The sequence below is a fragment of the Glandiceps talaboti genome, chromosome 11 (genome assembly GCF_964340395.1).
Source record: "Glandiceps talaboti chromosome 11, keGlaTala1.1, whole genome shotgun sequence".
Classification (NCBI taxonomy): Eukaryota; Metazoa; Hemichordata; class Enteropneusta; family Spengelidae; genus Glandiceps; species Glandiceps talaboti.
In genome coordinates this window covers 24,857,728-24,882,949 of record NC_135559.1, presented here as the reverse complement: position 1 = coordinate 24,882,949, position 25,222 = coordinate 24,857,728, and the positions used below count along the sequence as shown (strand labels likewise).

Here is a 25,222-nt window from a genome sequence, read left to right as displayed (position 1 = left end):
TATTGGGTTAAGATGTTATTACATGTTGGGTTAGTATTACATATTGGAGGTGTTATTACATATTGGTTTAATATTACATATTGGGTTAAGATGTTATAATTACATATTGGGTTATTATTACATATTGGGTTAGTATTACATATTGGGTTAAGATGTTATTACATATTGGGTTAGTATTACATATTGGGTTAAGATGTTACTACATATTGGGTTAGTATTACATATTGGATTGGGTTATTATTTTATATTGGGTATAATATTGGTTTAAGATGTTACTACATATTGGGTTATTATTACATATTGGGTTAGAATTACATATTGGGTTAAGATGTTATTACATATTGGATTAGTATTACATATTGGGTTAAGATGTTATTACATATTGGGTTAGTATTACATATTGGGTTAAGATGTTATTACATATTGGGTTAGTATTACATATTGGGTTAAGATGTTATTACATGTTGGGTTAGTATTACATATTGGAGGTGTTATTACATATTGGGTAGTCTTGCTGCTAGACGTTCAGGCTTTCTTTCTATACTATAAGCGAACGAATTTCGCAGTGTCAGGGCTTGCCCGAACAGTCTAGCAAATGTCATTTTCAGACCGGACATTCCATTGAGATTACGTTAAGCGGTGGGTTGGGCCATGTATGCATATATATACTTTAATATATTCAATCTCTGCATGCAGTCTGGTTGACAAACACATGTTACGTCATTACTATGTCTTATCGATTTATGGTAATTGTGTTTGATGAGTGTGTAGACGTTGTCATTCACACATTTCAGTTAACACATTGGTGGTTATTTTTACAAGCCCCTCCTTAAGATGAATATGCATGAAAATTTAGCTATTTTCCCCAGTTTGTGTTTGTCACTAATGCGGTTCTCTGATTGGCAGTTATTTATATCCTGATGATATTTGCTAGACCTTGGATGTTCCATCCTCGATAACGATATTTGGTCGTGTGTCGTATTTTATCGGAAGAACATCCAAGGTCTAGCAGATAGACTACATATTGGGGTGATACAGTAGCAATCACGGTGAAAATTGTCTTTCTCCCAAAACAAGATGGAAGGTGGCTGCCAGTCTAAGTACCTCCCTGTAGTTTAGAGCTCATTATGAGACATCTCCTTTTACATGTGAATGTCATCCTTTGTAAAGTAATCTCGCTAATGGACTGTTATTGTAGTTGGTTATCAGTGTTATTTTAATGCATCATTTGATTTTTGCAGGGAATGGCCTGTTTATATGCAGTATCAAAGACCTCATATAGTTGTTAATGTACACAAAGAGGTAAGGACAGTGATTGTTTCCGAGTCCCTAATGGGCAAGCCCGGAGAGGACTACTACAACCTGTCCCTCCACCCATCTGTTGGCCCCTCATCAGCCATATCAGACATAGGCTGGTTTCAACCAAACCTGGCATAATTAGCCGCCACTGTACGTAGCCTAGGATGGGGGCTTACAGATTGGTCTCCATGTGTCCATCCGTACATTTGTCCATCCATCCGTCCGTCCATGCTTCCGGAACCATTTCTTGGACATACATTGACCGATTTCTTTCAAACTTAGTAAATAGATAATGAACTATGAACATGTCATGAGCCATTATTCAGTCGTATGTGAACTCACTGACTTGGTTCAGTTCTAAGACAAGACTAGTGAACTACCTCATATATCCGATTGCCTTGACATTTGGTGGGAACATTACTTCGGGTGTGTAGATGAGAAATTGTTCAAATGAAAATGATTGCATCAGAGATGTGCGTTTTGGGTCAAAAAACATGATTTATGGTGTGTGAAAATGCTTTAACTCAGCTTAGAAATGAAAGGTGAACCTGTACCTCCAAAATGCATGAACTGATTTCAACCAAACCTGGTACAAATGTCAAATGCTATAGAAGGCATATAAATGTCACTTAAAATAGTGGTCATACTTGTCATAAATATTCACATTTCGCTGAATAACTCATCAAGTTTAACAGATGGACCCCATTCAAGTGCCTCTAACCATGTTATCTATGACAAGCTTTTTAATTGCATTGTTTTATTGATGTAATAAAATCATTAAATCTTTTATAGGCTACTTTACATATCAATGCCAATGGCATCAAGATTAACATCTGTTTGAGGTTGCTTGGAAATGCTGTTTTTAGCACATCTGAATTAAATCATAGACACTGACTATGATGAAAATAAGTTCATTCATGCTACAGAGATGTGCGATTTGGGTAAAAAAAAATATTATTTTTGATCAAAAATTTTAAACTCCAAAACTACTTGGCAGAATGACCTGAAATTTGTTGGGAATGTTCTTTGGGGCATGTTAATTTAGATTTGTTCATGGCATGATGATTGCATTAGTGATATGCAAATTGGGGCTAAAAGTGTGTGTTTTTGGTCAAAATTCCAAAACTATTGAGCAGATTGGACTGAAATTTGATGGGGATGCATCTTTGGGTGTATAAATGAAGAAATATCAAGCATATAATGATCTCATGAGTGATATGCAAATTAGGTGTAAAATATGTGAATTTTGGTCAAAACTGTTATTCTGCAGACTTTCTGTAAAACATTTTGACCCTAGCAACAATGACCATGCCCATAACAACAACCCAATGGCAGTGTATTTTGGTCAAATAACATCATCAGGTAGGCAAGTGAGTAAACAGTCAAGCAATGTATGTAGATATCCTTAGCAACCATGACCACAGCCATAGCAACAGCCAAACGGTTGTATATTTCACAAAGATAATAGGGTTTTGTAGACAAGTGAAAATTCAAAAAATGTATGCAAATGTACCTAGCAACAAGACCACGCCCATAGCAAGCCAAAGGATCATGCATATCGCAAAGATAAAAGTGATTAATAGACAATCGAATAAACATTCAAAAATTGTAATGTGAATGTAACTAGCAGCAAGACCACACCCAGGGCAACGCCCAAATGATCACTTATATTGTGAAGATAACAACAGGGATTAATAGATAAATAAATAACATTAAAAAATGTATGCAAATTCAATCAATAATACAGTTATGCTACAATGCCATTGGCGCTATATTTCATGCAATCTAATGTATCACACTACCATCCATGACTGGTGGCAATTCTCTGTAAACATCTATTGTGGGGTCTGAGTCATCTCTGATGACTGTTTGTTATCAGATATTGTAGTTCTATCTTTGCATCACTTTATTGCATGACCTTCATGGTAGTTCAACTGAATGATGGCCATGTTTTCCTAAAATTCTGAATAATAATTTAGTAAGTTGAAATGTTGGGGTGGGGGTGAGGATATAAGTTGCAGGAAAGAAATTCTAGTCAAATGTAAAATTGAGAAAGAAACATATACTGTGTTTTATCATGCCAGTTTTGTTTACTCTCTCGTAAAATTCCGCATTAACTGACTCAGATTAAACTAGACTCAGACCGATTTAACTTCAACAGACGAATGCTCTGGGATAAGTAAATTCTGCTTCCAGTGGAATGTGGTACACATCAAAACATGACATCCATCTTTTCCTTCTAAGTGAAATGAGTCATCAAAAGTAAATGTCCTGATCATGCACAAGTCCCTTAAGTAGTAATATTCTTTGGGTTTTTGTTTTGTTTTTAACCTAACAATAAACTGCTTACAGTTCTTCAGCTTTCAGCTTAACAGTCAACAGTTATTTAACTTTTAACAGTAAAAAGTTCATCAGCTCTTTAACTTTTGATAGTAAATAGTTCCAACAGTTATTTAACTTTTGACAGTAAATAGTTCCAACAGTTATTTAACTTTTGACAGTAAATAGTTCCAACAGTTATTTAACATTTGACAGTAAATAGATCCAACAGTTATTTAACATTTGACGATAAAAAAAAGTTCCAGCAGTTCTTTATCTTTTGACAGTAAATAGTTCCAACAGTTATTTAACTTTTGACAGTAAAAAAAGTTCCAACAGTTATTCAACTTTTGACAGTAAATAGTTCCAACAGTTATTTAACTTTTAACAGTAAATAGTTCCAACAGTTATTTAACTTTTGACAGTAAATAGTTCCAACAGTTATTTAACATTTGACAGTAAATAGATCCAACAGTTATTTAACATTTGACGATAAAAAAAAGTTCCAGCAGTTCTTTATCTTTTGACAGTAAATAGTTCCAACAGTTATTTAACTTTTGACAGTAAAAAAAGTTCCAACAGTTATTCAACTTTTGACAGTAAATAGATCCAGCTGTTATTTAACTTTTAACAGTAAATAGTTCCAACAGTTATTTAACTTTTGACAGTAAATAGTTCCAACAGTTCTTTAACTTTTGACAGTAAATAGTTCCAACAGTTATTTAACTTTTGACAGTAAATAGTTCCAACAGTTATTTAACTTTTGACAGTAAATAGTTCCAACAGTTATTTAACTTTTGACAGTAAATAGTTCCAACAGTTCTTTAACTTTTGACAGTAAATAGTTCCAACATTTATTTAACTTTTGACAGTAAATAGTTCCAACAGTTCTTTAACTTTTGACAGTAAATAGTTCCAACAGTTATTTAACTTTTGACAGTAAATAGTTCCAACAGTTATTTAACTTTTGACAGTAAATAGTTCCAACAGTTATTTAACTTTTGACAGTAAATAGTTTCAACAGTTATTTAGCTTTTAACTGTAAATAGTTCCAACAGTTATTTAACTTTTGACAGTAAATAGATCCAACAGTTCTTTAACTTTTGACAGTAAATAGTTCCAACAGTTCTTTAACTTTTAAAAGTAAATAGTTCCAACATTTATTTAACTTTTGACAGTAAATAATTCCAACAGTTATTTAACTTTTGACAGTAAATAGTTCCAACAGTTATTTAACTTTTGACAGTAAATAGTTCCAACAGTTATTTAACTGTTGACAGTAAATAGTTCCAACAGTTATTTAACTTTTGACAGTAAATAGTTCCAACAGTTATTTAACTTTTGACAGTAAATAGATCCAACAGTTATTTAACTTTTGACAGTAAATAGTTCCAACAGTTCTTTAACTTTTGACAGTAAATAGTTCCAACATTTATTTAAATTTTGACAGTAAATAGTTCCAACAGTTATTTAACTTTTGACAGTAAATAGTTCCAACAGTTATTTAACTTTTGACAGTAAATAGTTCCAACAGTTATTTAACTTTTGACAGTAAATAGTTCCAACAGTTATTTAACTTTTGACAATAAAAAAAGTTCCAACAGTTATTCAACTTTTGACAGTAAATAGTTCCAACAGTTATTTAACTTTTAACAGTAAATAGTTCCAACAGTTATTTAACTTTTGACAGTAAATAGTTCCAACAGTTCTTTAACTTTTAACAGTAAATAGTTCCAAGTTCCAACAGTTATTTAACTTTCGACAGTAAATAGTTCCAACAGTTATTTAACTTTTAACAGTTAAAAGTTCCAGCAGTTCTTTAACTTTTAACAGTAAATTGATCCAACAGTTATTTAACTGTGGACAGTAAAAAGTTCCAGCAGTTCTTTAACTTTTAACAGTAAATAGTTCCAACAGTTATTTAACTTTTAATTCTCAAGTGGAGAAACAACATAGTCATGACTTAACAATAAGTCAAGAATAACTTTCAGGCTGTTGAGGACTACCCATTAACTATATGTCTGTCATTTAGGGGATTATTGTGCCCCTTTACAATAGTATCATCCCATGATAAAGACATCATATTTTACAGATAACTTCCTTGTGTGTTGGTCCACAGGCAGCTTGTGTCACACTAGATTTACTAGGGTTATCCACTGGTGCTTCCACAGATGGTTCCACTGCTGTATCAGTCTCGGGATTTACACGTGTTTTGCTTAAAACCAACACCTTCAGGTGATTGAACAGTTACCTGGTTACCATTTCTATGCACAACAGTGTGTGGAGAGTCATTGAAGTTAGTTGTCAACTTGTTCATCTTTTCTCGTTTCTGTTCTGTTCTCATTTCCCCAGTCCACAATAAAGCTTGCAAAGGTTTTAATTATATAAATCTTTAAAATATTATCACAACTGAACTACAATGTAGGTTCAGTAGTGCTATAGGCATCGAGCGGTGTCTGTCTGTCTGACTGTCCATCTGTCCATCTGTCCATCTGTCTGAGTGTGTGTGTGTGTGTGGGCAACTTAAACTCAGAAACTGCCAGACTGATTGCCTTGGTATTTGGTGGGGACATTACTTGTGGGGTCTAGTAAGGAAATTGTTCAAATGAAAATGATCGCATCACAGGTGTGTGATTTGGGTCAAAAAATATGATTTTGGTCAAAAAACCTAAACTCCAAAACTACTGGGCAGATTGGCATGAAATTTGGTGGGTACATTTTTAGGGGTGAGTATATTCAGATTTGTTCATGGCATGATGGTTCCCTCATTGATATATCAAATTAGGGCAAAAATATGTCAAAAACCTATAATTCCAAAACTGCTCAGCTGGAATTTAATAGGGATGCATCTGTGGGTGTATAGATGAAGAAATATTATGTATTTTTATACAAAATGCATCTCATCAGTAATATGCAAATTAGGTGTAAAAATGTGAATTTTGGTCCAAAATTTATATCTCAAAAAGCACTTGGTCAATGAGACTGAAACTTGGTAAGATGTTTCTAGGAGTGTTATTCTGCAGATTTTCTTCAAAATATTTTGACACAAGACCCATGCCCACAGCAACAGCCATATGATCACATATATTGTGAAGATAACAACGGGGATTAACAGAAAATTGAATAAACATTCAAAAAATGTATGTAAATTTGCCTAGCAACAAGACCACGCCCATAGTAACAGCCAAATAATCACGCATATTGCAAAGATAACGGGAATTGATAGACAAATGAATAAACATTCAAAAAAATGTATGCAAATGTGCCTAGCAACAAGACCATGCCCATAGCAACAGCCAAATGATCACATATATTGCAAAGATAATGAGGATTGATTGACAAATGAATAAACATTTAAAAATGTATGCAAATGTGCCTAGCAACAAGACCACGCCCATACTAACTGCCAAATGATCACATATATTGCAAAGATAACATCAGGAATTCATACATCAGTGAACAAAAACATTCAAAAATGTATGCAAATATATCTAGCAACATGACCACACCCATAGCAACAGCCAAATGATCGCATATATCGCAAAGATAGTCATATGGTTGGATTGGCAACTGGATAGTCTTTCAGCAAACGAACACTTATTGTTAACATGGACTAGCATATGGATAAACATTTTTAAAAACTGTAGTTGTACTACAACACCATTGGCGGTATTTTTCTTCTCTCAGCCGCAATATTTCTTGTGACACAGGGTTAATCACATGCACAAATATGCTTTGACTCATATTTACAAGGCTCATTTTGTCACTTGTAATTCCCTCAGCTGAGCAAAGAAAAAGTTGGATATTTATTAATCTACTTTTCCCCTCATTTCAGATTACTTGTGTTACTTGGGCACCAGCATTTGAAGGTCCTTTGCAGGTTACAGAGGTAGGTTAGCTGCATATAGAACAGATTCAGATATATGACCAGTGTACTTGCCACCTCTGCCAATTTGAGACAAAGCAATTATTTCTTGTGATACACCAAACTTTGATGTTCCTGTATGTCTATCACTTGCTATGAGGTAACTCATGAGAAAACAATGCATTTTCTGTCATTTTGACCAGCAATAAAAATATGGTTTTGCATTAGGAGGGCACACTCTATATATCTAGACCATTACTGTACATGTAATAAGTGTCCCATAATAATCTTTACAACCGGATATGGGTTTTGAGGTTAGGATGGCCTGTATGCTGTATGGGGTCCACAAAACCCCATAGGTTTTATCTTATACCTCCTGAAATACTAAAGTGTGTTTCCAATCAATAATTTGGACATTTTTAGAGACAGTAAGGGACATTATACTGAAAAGAAATTGCCGTTCGTTGTTAATTTCGATGCCTCATCACATATATGGCCGAGCGGATTGATTTCAGTATGTTCATATCCCAAGCTCCTTGCATTGCATGCACATACATGCATATGCTGCCAATGCATGAGAAAAGGAAAACATGCAAAACAAATTACTGTTGACGAGGTTTGGCATTTAATAAAATTCATGATGATTTAAAATGCAACCGATGTTTTGGAAAAATGACTAGCTTACAGTTGTTTATGAGTCCCCGCCGGACAAAGTCCAGACAGGGACTTATGGATTGGGTTCTGTCTGTCTGTGCATCCGTCCGTCCGTCTGTCCAGAGCTGTTTCTTGGAGATGCCTGGACTGATTTTTTAGCACAACTGAACTGAGGTTCAGTAGTGCTATAGGGATCGCCCGGCGGCTGTCTGTCTGTCTGTCTGTGTGTGTGTGTGTGTGTGTGTGTGTGTGTGTGTGTGTGTGTGTGTGTGTGTGAATGTGTGTGTGTAAACAACTTAAAGTCGAAAACTGCTGAACCGATTGCCATGATATTTGGTGGGTCCATTACCTTGGGTGTCTAGTTGGGAAATTGTTCAAATCAAAATGATCGCATCACAGGTGTGTGATTTGGGTCAAAAAAATGTGATTTTTGGTCAAAAAACTTAAACCCAGAAACTACTGGGCAGATTGTTGCGAAATTTGGTGGGAAGATTCTTTAGGGGGTGTAAAGTAAGATTTGTTCATGACATGATGATTCCATCAGTGATATGCAAATTAGGGCTAAAAATGTGTCTTTTTGGTTAAAAATCTATAATTCCAAAACTACTGAGCAGATTGGGCTGAAATTTGATAGGAATGCATCTTGGGATGTATGGACGAAGATATAGTAAGCATACAATGATTCCATGAGTGATATGCAAATTAGGTGTAAGAATGTTCAATTTTGGTCAAAAACTTATATCTCATAAAGTACTTGGTCAATGAGTCTGAAACTTGGCGAGATGTTTCTGAAACTATTATTCTGCAGATTTTCTTCAAAACACTTTGACAAAATTGGCCCTAGCGACCATGACCACGCCCATTAGCAACAACCAAATGGCAGTATATTTTGGTCAAATAACAAAATCATCTGGTAGGCAAGTGAGTAAACATTCAAAAAATGTATGCAAATACCCTAGCAACCATGACCACGCCCATAGCAACAGCCAAACGGTGGTGTATTTCACAAAGATAACAACAGGGATTAATAGACAATTGAATAAACATTCAGAAAAATGTATGTAAATTTGCATAGCAACAAGACCACGCCCATAGCAACAGCAAAATAATCACGTATATTGCAAAGATAACAGGAATAGAAAGACAAATGAATAAATATTCAAAAAATGTATGCAAATACCCTAGTAACCATGACCACGCCCATAGCAACAGCCAAATGGTGATGTATTTCACAAAGATAACAATGGGGTTTAATAGACAATTGAATAAACATTCAAAAAATGTATGTAATTTTGCCTAGCAACAAGACCACGCCCATAGCAACAGCCAAATGATCACGTGTATTGCAAAGACAATATCAGGAATTCATACACAAGTGAACAAAAACATACATAATTGTATGCAAATATATCTAACAACATGACCACGTCCATAGCACCAGCCAAATGATAGCATTTATCGTAAAGATAGCAACATGGTTGGATAGGCAACTGCATAGTTATTCAGCAAATGAACACCTATTGTTAGTATGGACTAGCATATGGATAAACATTTTTAAAAACTGTACAGTTGCGCTACAACGCCATTGGCGGTATTTTTCAAACTTTATACAGGGGCAACATACTATGGCATACATATGTACGTCAATTTGTTTTATGATATGATCCTATATGGCCTCCTAGCAGCCATTTTGTTTGCGAATTTTCCCTGTCCAGGTCCCCCCCCCCCCCCCTCTGTTCCATGTCCAATGAGCAGACACAACATATCTAAGTTAGTTTGATTTAGGTTCACAAGTGTTGTTGCGTGATCAGAGTAGTGATATCAAAAACAACCATATGAGGCCAACTGTGTCCAGACACACACAGTTCACCAACTGTCATTTTCAAACATTAACCAGGTTTGAAAATGACAACATAAACTGCCAGTTCCTTAAAACCCAATCATAGCAGGGAGTATGTCATTTTCCAAAGATTCCTGTAATACCAATATTTCAGGTAATTTGTGTCAACTTGAATCTTATTAAAATCTGGAGGCTTGATTTGCTGTTTCATTTCACATCCACTATCACTTTGCCTTCTTGTTAATGTATACAGCATGTATGACAGATTTGGACTACTGGTGTGATTTCAAATACCAGTTATTTAATATATCGTTCTGGGATTGTCAGCCATTCTGGAGCATATTGTTTGTACAAGTGAGAGTATTCTGTGGACATGACGACCGGGATTAAACTTTAGGGTTTAAAAAGCTGCTTTTATAAGACTGTGTCCAGGCACACATTTCATTCATTCACCAACTTTTATACGTTTGTGTCCAGACACACACAATTCACCAACTTTTAAAAGACTGTGTCCAGGCACGCACATTTCATTCATTCACCAACTTTTATAAGACTGTGTCCAGACACACACAATTCACCAACTTTTATAAGACTGTCCAGGCACACACAATTCACTAACTTTTATAAGACAGTCTCCAGGCATACACAATCCACCAACTTTCATAAGACTGTGTCCAGGCACACACAATTCACCAAATTTTATAAGACTGCGTCCAGACACACACAATTCACCAACTTTTATAAGACTGTCCAGGCACACACAATTCACCAACTTTTATAAGACTGTGTCCAGACACACACAATTCACCAACTTTTATAAGACTGTGTCCAGGCGCACACACATTTCATTCATTCACCAACTTTTATAAGACTGTGTCCAGACACACACAATTCACCAACTTTAATAAGAGTGTGTCCAGACACACACAATTCACCAACTTTTATAAGACTGTGTCCAGACACACACAATTCACCAACTTTTATAAGACTGTGTCCAGGCACTCACATTTCATTCATTCACCAACTTTTATAAGACTATGTCCGGACACACACAATTCACCAACTTTTATAAGACTGTGTCCAGGCACACACAATTCACCAACTTTTATAAGACTGTGTCCACACACACATTTCAGCAACTTTTATAAGACTGTGTCCAGGCACACACATTTCATTCATTCACCAACTTTTATAAGACTGTGTCCAGGCACACACAATTCATCAACTTTTATAAGACTGTGTCCAGACACAAACAATTCACCAACTTTTATAAGACTGTGTCCAGGCACACACAATTCACCAACTTTTATAAGACTGTGTCCAGGCACACACAATTCATCAACTTTTATAAGACTGTGTCCAGACACAAACAATTCATCAACTTTTATAAGACTGTGTCCAGACACAAACAATTCACCAACTTTTATAAGACTGTGTCCAGACACACACAATTCACCAACTTTTATAAGACTGTGTCTACACACACATTTCATTTATTCACCAACTTTTATAAGACTGTGTCCAGACACACACATTTCATTTATTCACCAACTTTTATAAGACTGTGTCCAGACACACACAATTCACCAACTTTTATAAGACTGTGTCCAGGCACACACAATTCACCAACTTTTATAAGACTGTGTCCAGACACACACAATTCACCAACTTTTATAAGACTGTGTCCAGACACACACAATTCACCAACTTTAATAAGAGTGTGTCCAGACACACACAATTCACCAACTTTTATAAGACTGTGTCCAGACACACACAATTCACCAACTTTTATAAGACTGTGTCCAGGCACTCACATTTCATTCATTCACCAACTTTTATAAGACTGTGTCCGGACACACACAATTCACCAACTTTTATAAGACTGTGTCCAGACACAAACAATTCACCAACTTTTATAAGACTGTGTCCAGGCACACACAATTCACCAACTTTTATAAGACTGTGTCCAGGCACACACAATTCATCAACTTTTATAAGACTGTGTCCAAACACAAACAATTCACCAACTTTTATAAGACTGTGTCCAGGCACACACAATTCACCAACTTTTATAAGACTGTGTCCAGGCACACACAATTCATCAACTTTTATAAGACTGTGTCCAGACACAAACAATTCATCAACTTTTATAAGACTGTGTCCAGACACAAACAATTCACCAACTTTTATAAGACTGTGTCCAGACACACACAATTCACCAACTTTTATAAGACTGTGTCTACACACACATTTCATTTATTCACCAACTTTTATAAGACTGTGTCCAGACACACACATTTCATTTATTCACCAACTTTTATAAGACTGTGTCCAGACACACACAATTCACCAACTTTTATAAGACTGTGTCCAGGCACACACAATTCACCAACTTTTATAAGACTGTGTCCAGACACACACAATTCACCAACTTTTATAAGACTGTGTCCAGACACACACAATTCACCAACTTTTATAAGACTGTGTCCAGACACACACAATTCACCAACTTTTATAAGACTGTGTCCAGACACACACAATTCACCAACTTTTATAAGACTGTGTCCAGGCACACACAATTCACCAACTTTTATAAGACTGTGTCCAGACACACACAATTCACCAACTTTTATAAGACTGTGTCCAGGCATGCACAATTCACCGACTTTTATAAGACTGTGTCCAGACACACACATTTCATTTATTCACCAACTTTTATAAGACTGTGTCCAGACACACACAATTCACCAACTTTTATAAGACTGTGTCCAGGCACACACAATTCACCAACTTTTATAAGACTGTGTCTACACAGACATTTCATTTATTCACCAACTTTTATAAGACTGTGTCCAGACACACACAATTCACCAACTTTTATAAGACTGTGTCCAGGCACACACAATTCACCAACTTTCATAAGACTGTGTCCAGACACACACAATTCACCAACTTTTATAAGACTGTGTCCAGGCATGCACAATTTACCGACTTTTATAAGACTGTGATCAGACACACAGAATGCACCAACTTTTATAAGACTGTGTCCAGGCACACACAATTCACCAACTTTTATAAGACTGTGTCCAGACACACACATTTCATCAACCTTGATAAGACTGTGTCCAGACACACACAATTCACCAACTTTTATAAGACTGTGTCCAGACACACAGAATTCACCAACTTTTATAAGACTGTGTCCAGGCACACACAATTCACCAACTTTTATAAGACTGTGTCCAGGCACGCACAATTCACCATTTTTATAAGACTGTGTCCAGACACACACAATTCACCAACTTTTATAAGACTGTGTCCAGGCACACACAATTCACCAACTTTTATAAGACTGTGTCCAGGCACACACAATTCATTCATTCACCAACTTTTATAAGACTGTGTCCAGACACACACAATTCACCAACTTTTATAAGACTGTGTCCAGGCACACACAATTCACCAACTTTCATAAGACTGTGTCCAGACACACACAATTCACCAACTTTCATAAGACTGTGTCCAGGCATGCACAATTCACCGACTTTTATAAGACTGTGTCCAGGCATGCACAATTCACCGACTTTTATAAGACTGTGATCAGACACACAGAATGCACCAACTTTTATAAGACTGTGTCCAAGCACACACAATTCACCAACTTTTATAAGACTGTGTCCAGACACACACAATTCATCAACCTTGATAAGACTGTGTCCAGACACACACAATTCACCAACTTTTATAAGACTGTGTCCAGACACACAGAATTCACCAACTTTTATAAGACTGTGTCCAGGCACACACAATTCACCAACTTTTATAAGACTGTGTCCAGGCACGCACAATTCACCATTTTTATAAGACTGTGTCCAGACACACACAATTCACCAACTTTTATAAGACTGTGTCCAGGCACACACAATTCACCAACTTTTATAAGACTGTGTCCAGGCACACACAATTCATTCATTCACCAACTTTTATAAGACTGTGTCCAGACACACACAATTCACCAACTTTTATAAGACTGTGTCCAGACACACACAATTCACCAACTTTTATAAGACAACATCATGATTCACATGATCACAATTATACATATACAATTGTGAAATGATAAATGTTTGCTATAAAAACTTTGAGTCATGTGTTTTGTTTCCTTCTTTGCATTAAAAGGACGATGTAAAACCTTACTACAAAGCTTACCATGTGTTTGCACAATTATTAGAGGAATCACATTTAAAGGTAAGTTTCCATACTGTAGTACCTTTTGACTGACAACTCATATTAAACTACATATAAATCTTTGAAAGAAGCACAAAGCTGAGTTTATACATGTTTAGACATGGTTTTTACAGTTACTGCATATCTAAAAGATTTGTTGTATCTACAGAAGCACACTTAACCACCACTTGCAACTGACTGAACTCAGACCTGATATAATTCATAAGCGATCTGACGTAATTTATGATACATACCAAAACATGTTCAAGAAATCCCTACTATGCAATCAACTTTCTAACAAAGCTAGAAGACAATCGTAATGTTATAGAAGACATGCATCAACATTAACAATATACTGGAATGTAGTTTTATTAGCACAAATGAACTTCATACAATCTTAGGTTCAGTAGTGCTATAGGCATGGCCAAATGTCTGTCTGTCTGTGTGGATGCGTGGGGTGTAAGTCAAAAGCTGCCAGACCAATTAATTGCCATGATATTTGGTGGGTATATTAACTTTGGTGTCTAGGTTGGAAATTGTTCAAATCAAAATGATCTTACCAAATTGGGTCGAAAAATGTGATTACTAGTCATATCAGTCCTAAATTTGGTGAGAACATTCTTAGGATTGTTGACATTAAGAATTGTTCATGACATGATGGTCTAATCAATGATATGCAAATTAGGTGCAAAAATGTATCTTTTTTCACCGAAATTCTGTAATTCCAAACTACATAGCAGATTGGGTCAAAATTTAATGGAGGTGCATCTAGAGATGTGTAGATGAAGGTGTATTCACAACATGATGATCCCATCAGCAATATGCAAATTAGGTCTAAAATGTCAACTATGGTCAAAAACTTAAATCGTGAAATCTACTGAATGGGGCTGAACCTTGGAGGGAATGTTTCTGGAGATGTTCTACAGTTATTGTTCAAACCATTTTGACACAACTGGCATTAGCAACCATGACCATGCCCTTTGCAACAGTGAAATGATTATGCATATTACAAAGATAAGAACAGAGAATAAAGTGAATAAAGATTTTTTAAATGTAAGCAAATATGCCTAGCAACAAGACCATGCCCATACATGTAGCAACAGCCAAATACAGTTGTGCTATAACACCATTGGTGCCATTTTTATTTACTGGTAGCCATATTGTGGTGAACAATCATGATTTACCACACGAGTTTCTATCCCCATATTGGCAGGTTTAAACTTTCTTTTGAGACATTGACCTTTAACCTAACCTGGATCTTCAGGTTCAATTTCCTGCATTATCACAGACACTTTGCAGTATATTTTTGTTGCCACAATTTCTTTTAAATCATGTCTCCATTCAGTCACATACAAGTAATGTATTTGACGGAACTGTATCTTGTACAAAGACTTGTTACTTGAGTAAAGTTTATAAACTCTGCATGTGCCACATTAAAATAATGGGTTGGTCGGTTGAAAAGACAAGGGGAAAAATAGATTTGCTTACTACAATTCATAATACTTTTAACAGTCTGGATGGCTTAGAAGTTAGAAACATACAGTGACCCATATGTTTTATTACTGGTTTCATTTTGCCATCTTAGCATGATTCAAGCTATGTTTGTAGCACAGCTGAACAGAACTGAGGTTTATTAGTGCTATAAGCATGGTAAAATTTTGTGTGGGCATAACTTTGGTATGCCAATGAAAAATTGTTCAAATTAAAATTTGCACCTCATTTGGGCTGAAAAATGTGATTTTTTGTAAAAATCAAAAAATCTAAAACTACTGAGCAGATCATTAGCATGAAATGTAGTAGGAATAATTCTTGGACAGTATAGATGAAGAATTGTTCATGACTTGATCCCATTTATTAGGTATACAAATGTGACCTTTTTGTCAAAATCTTAAATTTGAAAACTACTCATCAGACAAGACTGGTATTTTGTAGGAATATTTCTGGGGATGTGTAGATGAAGGATTTGATGATCCCATTAGTGATGTGCAAATTAGCTAATGTACAAGTGAGAATTTGGCCATGTAAAGTTATATCTTGAAAATGGGGCTGATATTTAGTGGGATATCCTTGAGATGTCAATCAGCAAATGTTGTTCAAGACATATTGTCTCAACTGGCCCTAACAACAAACCGCGTCAATAACAGTACAGCCAAATGAAAGTTCAAGCTCTGTGTAGGCACTTGACTAAAGATTCAAAAAAATGTTTGAAAATAAGCCTAGCAGCAAGACTGCACAAAGCAAAAGTAAAATAGTAGTGCACATGACAAAGATAAAAATAGTGGATGGCAAATGGATTAATATGAACACATGTATGCCAGAAAGAAGACCATGCCAATGGTAACAACCAAATAATGGATTATATGACAAATATAACAACTGAGATGGATAGGGAAGCGAATAAACATTCTAAAATGAACACGTATGCATAGAGTAACAAACCATTGCTATAGCAATAGTGAAATGATGATGTATATTGCAAAGGTAATATTGATGGATTGGCATGTAGATAAACATTTTGAAAAAATATTAATGTAAACTGTACAGTTATGCTATACCACTACTGTTGCTATTTTCCTTAATGACTCCATGAACACTCTGTTTTGGTATTTTTGTGCCATGCATGGTCTGTATATGTAAAGTCATGTTTCCTTTAATTTGTTTTCCTGCCCAGTTGAAGCACAGATTGCAGCCTGGGGAGTGTATTGTGTTTAATAATCGCAGGATGTTGCATGCAAGAGAAGCATTTTCTCAGGATAGTGGAAGTAGACATTTACAGGTATGATGAAACACAGATGCAGTTTTTCAATTTACATGCACGATTTGGTCCCATTTTACAAGAACCTTGAGTAAATATGATTTTGTGGAAGAATGAAGTGTGACAAAATCATGAACCTTAAGATAAACATAATCAATTTGAAATTAAATGATCAATTTTAATCTCACAGTTTCTACTCCAACATTATTCTAAATAATATTATAGTAATAATATTTGTAATCATTACACTGAATAATACAACTGCGAGTAATTATCCCCTTGGAGAAAATGTCCAGACTACATTAGGTTCTGTCCCATCCATGCGTCTGTGTCCACCTGTATGTCAAACATGCATAGGCAAATTTCAAGCACACCTTCTACAAATGTCAGAAGCTAGTAAGTCTGCATATGCATGTCACTACCGTACTGTGCTTAATGACCTGCAAAGCAACAGTGAAATGGCAGTCATTTTTGTTGTACATTTTAATAGATTGAGACTTTTTTCATGTATCTAAACCAATAAAAATAACAATAATAATATCAATAACAAGCTTACTAATGATACCCTGACCTCTGACCTTCATCTTTAAGGCCGTATAGAAATGAAGTGTCCTAAAATTTCACATTTTACCCTCAAACTATGGAAGGTTAACAGATAGTGACTTCAATCGAGAGTCTGCACCCATGTCTAATCATGAACATTAACCTTGACTTCTATCGCCAAGATCAACGAGTCTTCATCAAACACATAGTCCAAACGTTTAAAGCTGCATGGTCAATTGACCTGAAATTTGGTGTGTATGTATCATTTGATTAGCAATATACAAGTAAGTTTATTCAAGACAAAATGATTGGGACATTGTTTGGTAAATTAGGTCTAAAAATAGAATTTTGGGTAAAAATACTTCAAAAATCTTCTACAAAACAACTGGGCCAATTGAGTTGAAATTTTTTGTGTAGGTGTCTTGGGATCAGTAGATATAAGATTGTTCAAGACAAATTGGATGGGTAATGAATATGCAAATTAGGGTTAAAAATAATACATTTTTTGTAAAATGATGTATATGAAAGTATAATATTTTACCTACTTTCTGTGTGAAATGTGTTCTATAGTGTGTGTGAGTCATCATATGAAACCCCTAACCACTTTATTATTTTGCTGAAATAAAATTGTATAGTGGAAGAGCTGAACAACAGAACCACTTGTACACATTACAAAAAGAAACAAACAAACAAAAACAGCGAAGCTATTCTGACCAATGGGTCGCTTTACATACCTCCCGCTATTTATAAGGTTATCATACCTCTACCTAATTAAAGGGTTTTCATACCCCTCGCTCCCCTAATTAAAGGGTTATCATACCTCCCCCCCTAATTAAAGGGTTACCATACCTCCCCCTTATTAAAGGGTTACCATACCTCCCCCTTATTAAAAGGTTATCATACCTCCCCCTTATTAAAGGGTTACCATACCTCCCCCTAATTAAAAGGTTATCATACCTCCCCCTAATTAAAAGGTTACCATACCTCCCCCTAATTAAAAGGTTATCATACCTCCCCCTAATTAAAAGGTTACCATACCTCCCCCTTATTAAAAGGTTATCATACCTCCCCCTTATTAAAAGATTATCATACCTCCCCCTTATTAAAAGGTTATCATACCTCCCCCTAATTAAAGGGTTACCATACCTCCCCCTTATTAAAAGATTATCATACCTCCCCCTTATTAAAGGGTTACCATACCTCCCCCTCATTAAAGGGTTACCATACCTCCCCCTTATTAAAGGGTTACCATACCTCCCCCTAATTAAAAGGTTACCATACCTCCCCTTATTAAAGGGTGATCATACCTCCCCCTTATTAAAGGGTTACCATACCTCCCCCTCATTAAAGGGTTACCATACCTCCCCCTTATTAAAGGGTTACCATACCTCCCCCTAATTAAAGGGTTACCATACCTCCCCTTATTAAAGGGTTATCATACCTCCCCCTTATTAAAGGGTTACCATACCTCACCCTTATTAAAGGGTTACCATACCTCCCCCTTATTAAAGGGTTACCATACCTCCCCCTAATTAAAGGGTTACCATACCTCCCCCTAATTAAAGGGTTACCATACCTCCCCATTATTAAAGGGTCATCATACCTCCCCCTAATTAAAGGGTTACCATACCTCCCCCTTATTAAAGGGTTACCATACCTCCCCCTAATTGAAGGGTTACCATACCTCCCCTTATTAAAGGGTTATCATACCTCCCCCTTATTAAAGGGTTACCATACCTCCCCCTTTTAAAAGGTTACCATACCCCCCCCTTATTAAAGGGTTACCATACCTCCCCTTATTAAAGGGTTATCATACCTCCTCCCCCTTATTAAAGGGTTACCATACCTCCCCCTTATTAAAGGGTTATCATACTCCCCCTTATTAAAGGGTTATCATACCTCCTCCCCCTAATTAAAAGGTTATCATACCTCCCCCTTATTAAAGGGTTACCATGCCTCCCCCTTATTAAAGGGTTACCATACCTCCCCCTAATTAAAGGGTTATCATACCTCCTCCCCCTTATTAAAGGGTTATCATGCCTCCCCCTTATTAAAGGGTTACCATACCTCCCCCTAATTAAAGGGTTATCATACCTCCTCCCCCTTATTAAAGGGTTACCATGCCTCCCCCTTATTAAAGGGTTACCATACCTCCCCCTTATTAAAGGGTTATCATACCTCCTCCCCCTTATTAAAGGGTTATCATACCTCCCCCTTATTAAAGGGTTATCATACCTCCTCCCCCTTATTAAAGGGTTATCATACCTCCCCCTTATTAAAGGGTTACCATGCCTCCCCCTTATTAAAGGGTTACCATACCTCCCCCTAATTAAAGGGTTATCATACCTCCTCCCCCTTATTAAAGGGTTATCATGCCTCCCCCTTATTAAAGGGTTACCATACCTCCCCCTAATTAAAGGGTTATCATACCTCCTCCCCCTTATTAAAGGGTTATCATGCCTCCCCCTTATTAAAGGGTTACCATACCTCCCCCTTATTAAAGGGTCATCATGCCTCTCCTTATTAAAGGGTTACCATACCTCCCCCTAATTAAAGGGTTACCATACCTCCCCCTAATTAAAGGGTTACCATACCTCCCCCTAATTAAAGGGTTACCATACCTCCCCCTTATTAAAAGGTTACCATACCTCCCCCTAATTAAAGGGTTACCATACCTCCCCCTTATTAAAGGGTTATCATACCTCCCCCTAATTAAAGGGTTACCATATCTCCCCCTTATTAAAGGGTTACCATATCTCCCCCTAATTAAAGGGTTACCATATCTCCCCCTTATTAAAGGGTTATCATACCTCCCCTAATTAAAGAGTTACCATACCTCCCCCTTATTAAAGGGTTACCATATCGCTCCCCTTATTAAAGGGTTACCATACCTCCCCCTAATTAAAGGGTTACCATACCTCCCCCTAATTATAGGGTTACCATACCTCCCCCTAATTAAAGGGTTACCATACCTCCCCCTTATTAAAATGTTACCATACCTCCCCCTAATTAAAAGGTTACCATACCTCCCCTAATTAAAGGGTTACCATACCTCCCCCTTATTAAAAGGTTATTATACCCCTCCCTAATTAAAGGGTTACCATACCTCCCCCTTATTAAAAGGTTATTATACCTCCCCCTAATTAAAATGTTACCATACCTCCCCCTAATTAAAGGGTTACCATACCTCCCCCTTATTAAAAGGTTATCATACCTCCCCCTAATTAAAGGGTTACCATACCCCCCCTTATTAAAGGGTTACCATACCTCCCCCTAATTAAAATGTTACCATACCTCCCCTAATTAAAGGGTTACCATACCCCCCCCCCTTATTAAAAGGTTATCATACCTCCCCCTAATTAAAGGGTTACCATACCTCCCCCTTATTAAAGGGTTATTATACCTCCCCCTTATTAAAGGGTTATCATACCTCCCCCTAATTAAAGGGTTATCATACCTCCCCCTAATTAAAATGTTACCATACCTCCCCTAATTAAAGGGTTACCATACCCCCCCCCCCTTATTAAAAGGTTATCATACCTCCCCCTAATTAAAGGGTTACCATACCTCCCCCTTATTAAAGGGTTATTATACCTCCCCCTTATTAAAGGGTTACCATACCTCCCCCTAATTAAAGGGTTACCATACCTCCCCCTAATTAAAGGGTTACCATACCTCCCCCTTATTAAAGGGTTATCATACCTCCCCCTAATTAAAGGGTTACCATACCTCCCCCTAATTAAAGGGTTACCATACCTCCCCCTAATTAAAGGGTTACCATACCTCCCCCTAATTAAAGGGTTATCATACCTCCCCCTAATTAAAGGGTTACCATACCTCCCCCTTATTAAAGGGTTATCATACCTCCCCCTTATTAAAGGGTTACCATACCTCCCCCTAATTAAAGGGTTACCATACCTCCCCCTTATTAAAGGGTTACCATACCTCCCCCTAATTAAAGGGTTACCATACCTCCCCCTAATTAAAGGGTTACCATACCTCCCCCTAATTAATGGGTTACCATACCTCCCCCTAATTAAAGGGTTACCATACCTCCCCCTTACTAAAAGGTTATCATACCTCCCCCTAATTAAAGGGTTACCATACCTCCCCCTAATTAAAAGGTTACCATACCTCCCCCTAATTAAAGGGTTACCATACCTCCCCCTAATTAAAGGGTTATCATACCTCCCCCTAATTAAAGGGTTACCATACCTCCCCCTTATTAAAGGGTTATCACACCTCCCCCTAATTAAAGGGTTACCATATCTCCCCCTTATTAAAGGGTTACCATACCTCCCCCTAATTAAAGGGTTACCATACCCCCCCCCTAATTAAAGGGTTACCATACCTCCCCCTAATTAAAGGGTTACCATACCTCCCCCTTATTAGAGGGTTATCATACCTCCCCCTTATTAAAGGGTTATCATACCTCCCCCTTATTAAAGGGTTACCATATCTCCCCCTTATTAAAGGGTTACCATATCTCCCCCTTATTAAAGGGTTACCATATCGCTCCCCTTATTAAAGGGTTACCATACCTCCCCCTAATTAAAGGGTTACCATACCTCCCCCTAATTAAAAGGTTACCATACCTCCCCCTAATTAAAAGGTTACCATACCTCCCCCTAATTAAAGGGTTACCATACCTCCCCCTAATTAAAAGGTTATCATACCTCCCCCTAATTAAAGGGTTACCATACCTCCCCCTAATTAAAGGGTTATCATACCTCCCCCTTATTAAAGGGTTTTCATACTTCCCCCTTATTAAAGGGTTATCATACCTCCCCTAATTAAAGGGTTTTCATAGCCCCCTCTAAGTAAAGGGTCATCATACCCACACCCCCCCCCCCCCAATTAAAGGGTTATCATACCACCCCTAATAAAGTTTTTTTAACAATTTCCCAACAAGACACCCAAGGTAATACACCCACAAAATATCATGCTTTTGACTTTAATTTGTTTACACACACACACACACACACACACACAAACAAACAAACAAACAAACAGAGAAACAGACACTTTGCCATGCCTTTAAAAAACTTAGACTCAAAAACTACTGGGCAAATCGGTCTGAAATTTGGTGGGAACATTCTTAGTGGTGTTTAGATAAAGAACTGTTCATAATATGGTGATTCCATGAATGATATGCAAATTAGGGCTCAAAATGTGTCTTTTTGGTCAAAACTCTTTAATTCCAAAACTGCGTAGCAGATTTGGCTGAAATTGAATTGGGATGCACCTGGGTGTATAGATGAAGAAATATTAAGCATATAATGATCTCGTCAGTTATATGCAAATTAGGTGTAACCAGATTTAAACTGAATGCCTTCCATAAGGAATTTCATGATTTATGCAAGAAATTTAGCTCTATATCTGTGATTCGTCAAATCCCAATGAAAGTTAGTTGTCAAAAAATGTTGTTGAAATGTCCGCCACACCTCCTATTCTCAGCAGAATCGACTTCACACGGCTTTCGTGATACCCTACATACCCGGGATATGGCATGTGAGTGTTGAACTTCCTTCTGTACATTAGACAAGTGAACAAACATTCAAAAAGTGTATGCAAATGTGCCTAACAACAAGACCATGCCCATATCAACAGCCAAATGATCGCATATATTGCAATGATAACAACAGGGATTAATAGTAAAATGAATAAACATTCAAAAAATGTATGCAGATATACCTAGCAACACGATTACGCCCATAGCAACAGCTAAATGATCACATATATTTCAAAGATACATTGGAACATCATGGATTCATAGACAAGTGAATGGACATCCAAAAAATATATGCCTAGCTACATAGCCACACACATAGCAACAGCCAAATGATCGTGTATATTGCAAGATAACAACAGGGTAGATATGCAACTTGCAGCAATTGAACAATTATAACTAGGATGGATCAGCATGTGGGTAAACATTTTTAGCACAACTGAACTGAGCCCAGCACCTGTCTGTCTGTGAGTGTGTAAACAACTTAATGTCAAAAATCGCTGAACTGATAGCCATGACATTTGATGGGTCCATTACCTTGGGTGTCTAGTTGGAAAATTGTTCAAATGAAAATGATCTTACCACCGGTTTGTGATTTGGGTCAAAAAATGTGATTTTTGATAAAAAAAATTAAACTCAAAAACTACTGGGGAGATTGGTGTGAAATTTGGGTGAAAACTTAAACTCAAAAAGTACTGGGGAGATTGGTGTGAAATCTGGGTGAAACATTCTTCAGAGTGTTTTTACTAATAATTGTTGATGACATGACGGTCCCATCAGTTATATGCAAATTAGGGCTAAAAATGTGTCTTTTTGGTCAAAAATCTATATTTCCAAAACCACTGAGCAGATTGGGCTGAAATTTAATGGGAATGCATCTAGGGATGTATGGAAGAAATAGTATTAAGCATACAATGATTCCATGAGTGATATGCAAATTAGGTGTAAAAATGTTTATTTTTGGTCAAAAACTTTTATCTCAAAAAGTACTTGGTCAATGAGTCTAAAACTTAGTGAGATGTTTCTGAAAGTATTATTCTGCAGATTTTCTTCTAAACATTTTGGCAAAATTGGCCCTAGCAACCATGACCACGCCCTTAGCAACAACCAAATGGCAGTATATTATAGTCAAGTAACAACATCATCTGCTAGGCAAGTGAGTAAACATTCAAAACAATGTATGCAAATACCCTAGCAACCATGACAACGCCCATAGCAACAGCAAACGGTGGTATATTTCATAAAGATGATAACAGGGATTAATAGACAATTGAATAAACATTCTAAAAATGTATAGAAATTTGCCTAGGAACAAGACCACGCCCATAGCAACAGCCAAATAATCACGTATATCGTAAAGATAACAAACAGGAATTGGAAGACAAATGAATAAACAATCAAAAAATGTATGTAAATTTGCCTAGCAACATGACCATGCCCCATAGCAACAGCCAAATGATCACATACATTTGTATATTGCAAAGATAGCAACATGGTTGGATAGGCAACTGGATTCAGCAAATGAACACTTGGAACACCTAGCATATGAATAAACATTTTCAAACACTGTACAGTTGTGATACAACGCCATTGGTGGTATTTTTAAAATTTGTACAGTTGTGCTACAACGCCATTGGTGCTATTTTTAAGGATTGTATTACCTGCAGGTTTTGCCACCTCACTATTTATTTCTGTTTATATGTATTGTCTTTGTAGGGCTGCTATGTCAACATTGATGAATTCAAAACGAAAGTTCAAGTTATGATGGCATTGAGAGGCACTGGTCAGTTATCCAAACGAGTTGGTAATCAGTGTTTTCTCTAACTTCTTTATGCTAATAATCAGATGGAGATACAAGACCTTTCTTGGAACTCACAACTCAGTCATTTGTAATGGAGTGTATATATTATGCAAGCATATACTTTGCCAAAAATAAACTGTGGAGTTTAATAAGTTGAGTATTTTAAGCTGGTGATTCAAAGCTAAAATAGCTAGCTTGGTAGCCATCTAATATGGGATTTCATGTCTCATGGCAGATCTCACAAGATATGCAAATATGCCTAGCAATGGTTGTTAAGCACATGTCCATGATCAAGCTTTTGCTGTGGTTGTGTCTGTTTAAATGAAATCCAACTTGTTTGTCTGAAAAGATTACTACATTTTGTGACCATCCCCAACTGTAAATCATCATGGGAAACATTGAAAATTTCA

General features: G+C 36.6%; 1 protein-coding gene across 1 annotated transcript in view; it reads left to right on the top strand.

The window, feature by feature from the left end:
* The window catches only part of LOC144442505 (gamma-butyrobetaine dioxygenase-like), a 161,620-nt gene extending 136,698 nt beyond the window's left edge, over positions 1–24,922 (top strand). The window contains exons 11-15 of the mRNA XM_078131866.1: positions 1,242–1,302; positions 7,454–7,507; positions 14,157–14,225; positions 16,876–16,980; positions 24,728–24,922. Coding sequence (XP_077987992.1) covers positions 1,242–1,302; positions 7,454–7,507; positions 14,157–14,225; positions 16,876–16,980; positions 24,728–24,835 — 397 coding nt within the window. The 3' untranslated portion in view covers positions 24,836–24,922. The remainder of the gene's footprint in view (positions 1–1,241; positions 1,303–7,453; positions 7,508–14,156; positions 14,226–16,875; positions 16,981–24,727) is intronic.
* Positions 24,923–25,222: the final 300 nt, after the last annotated feature.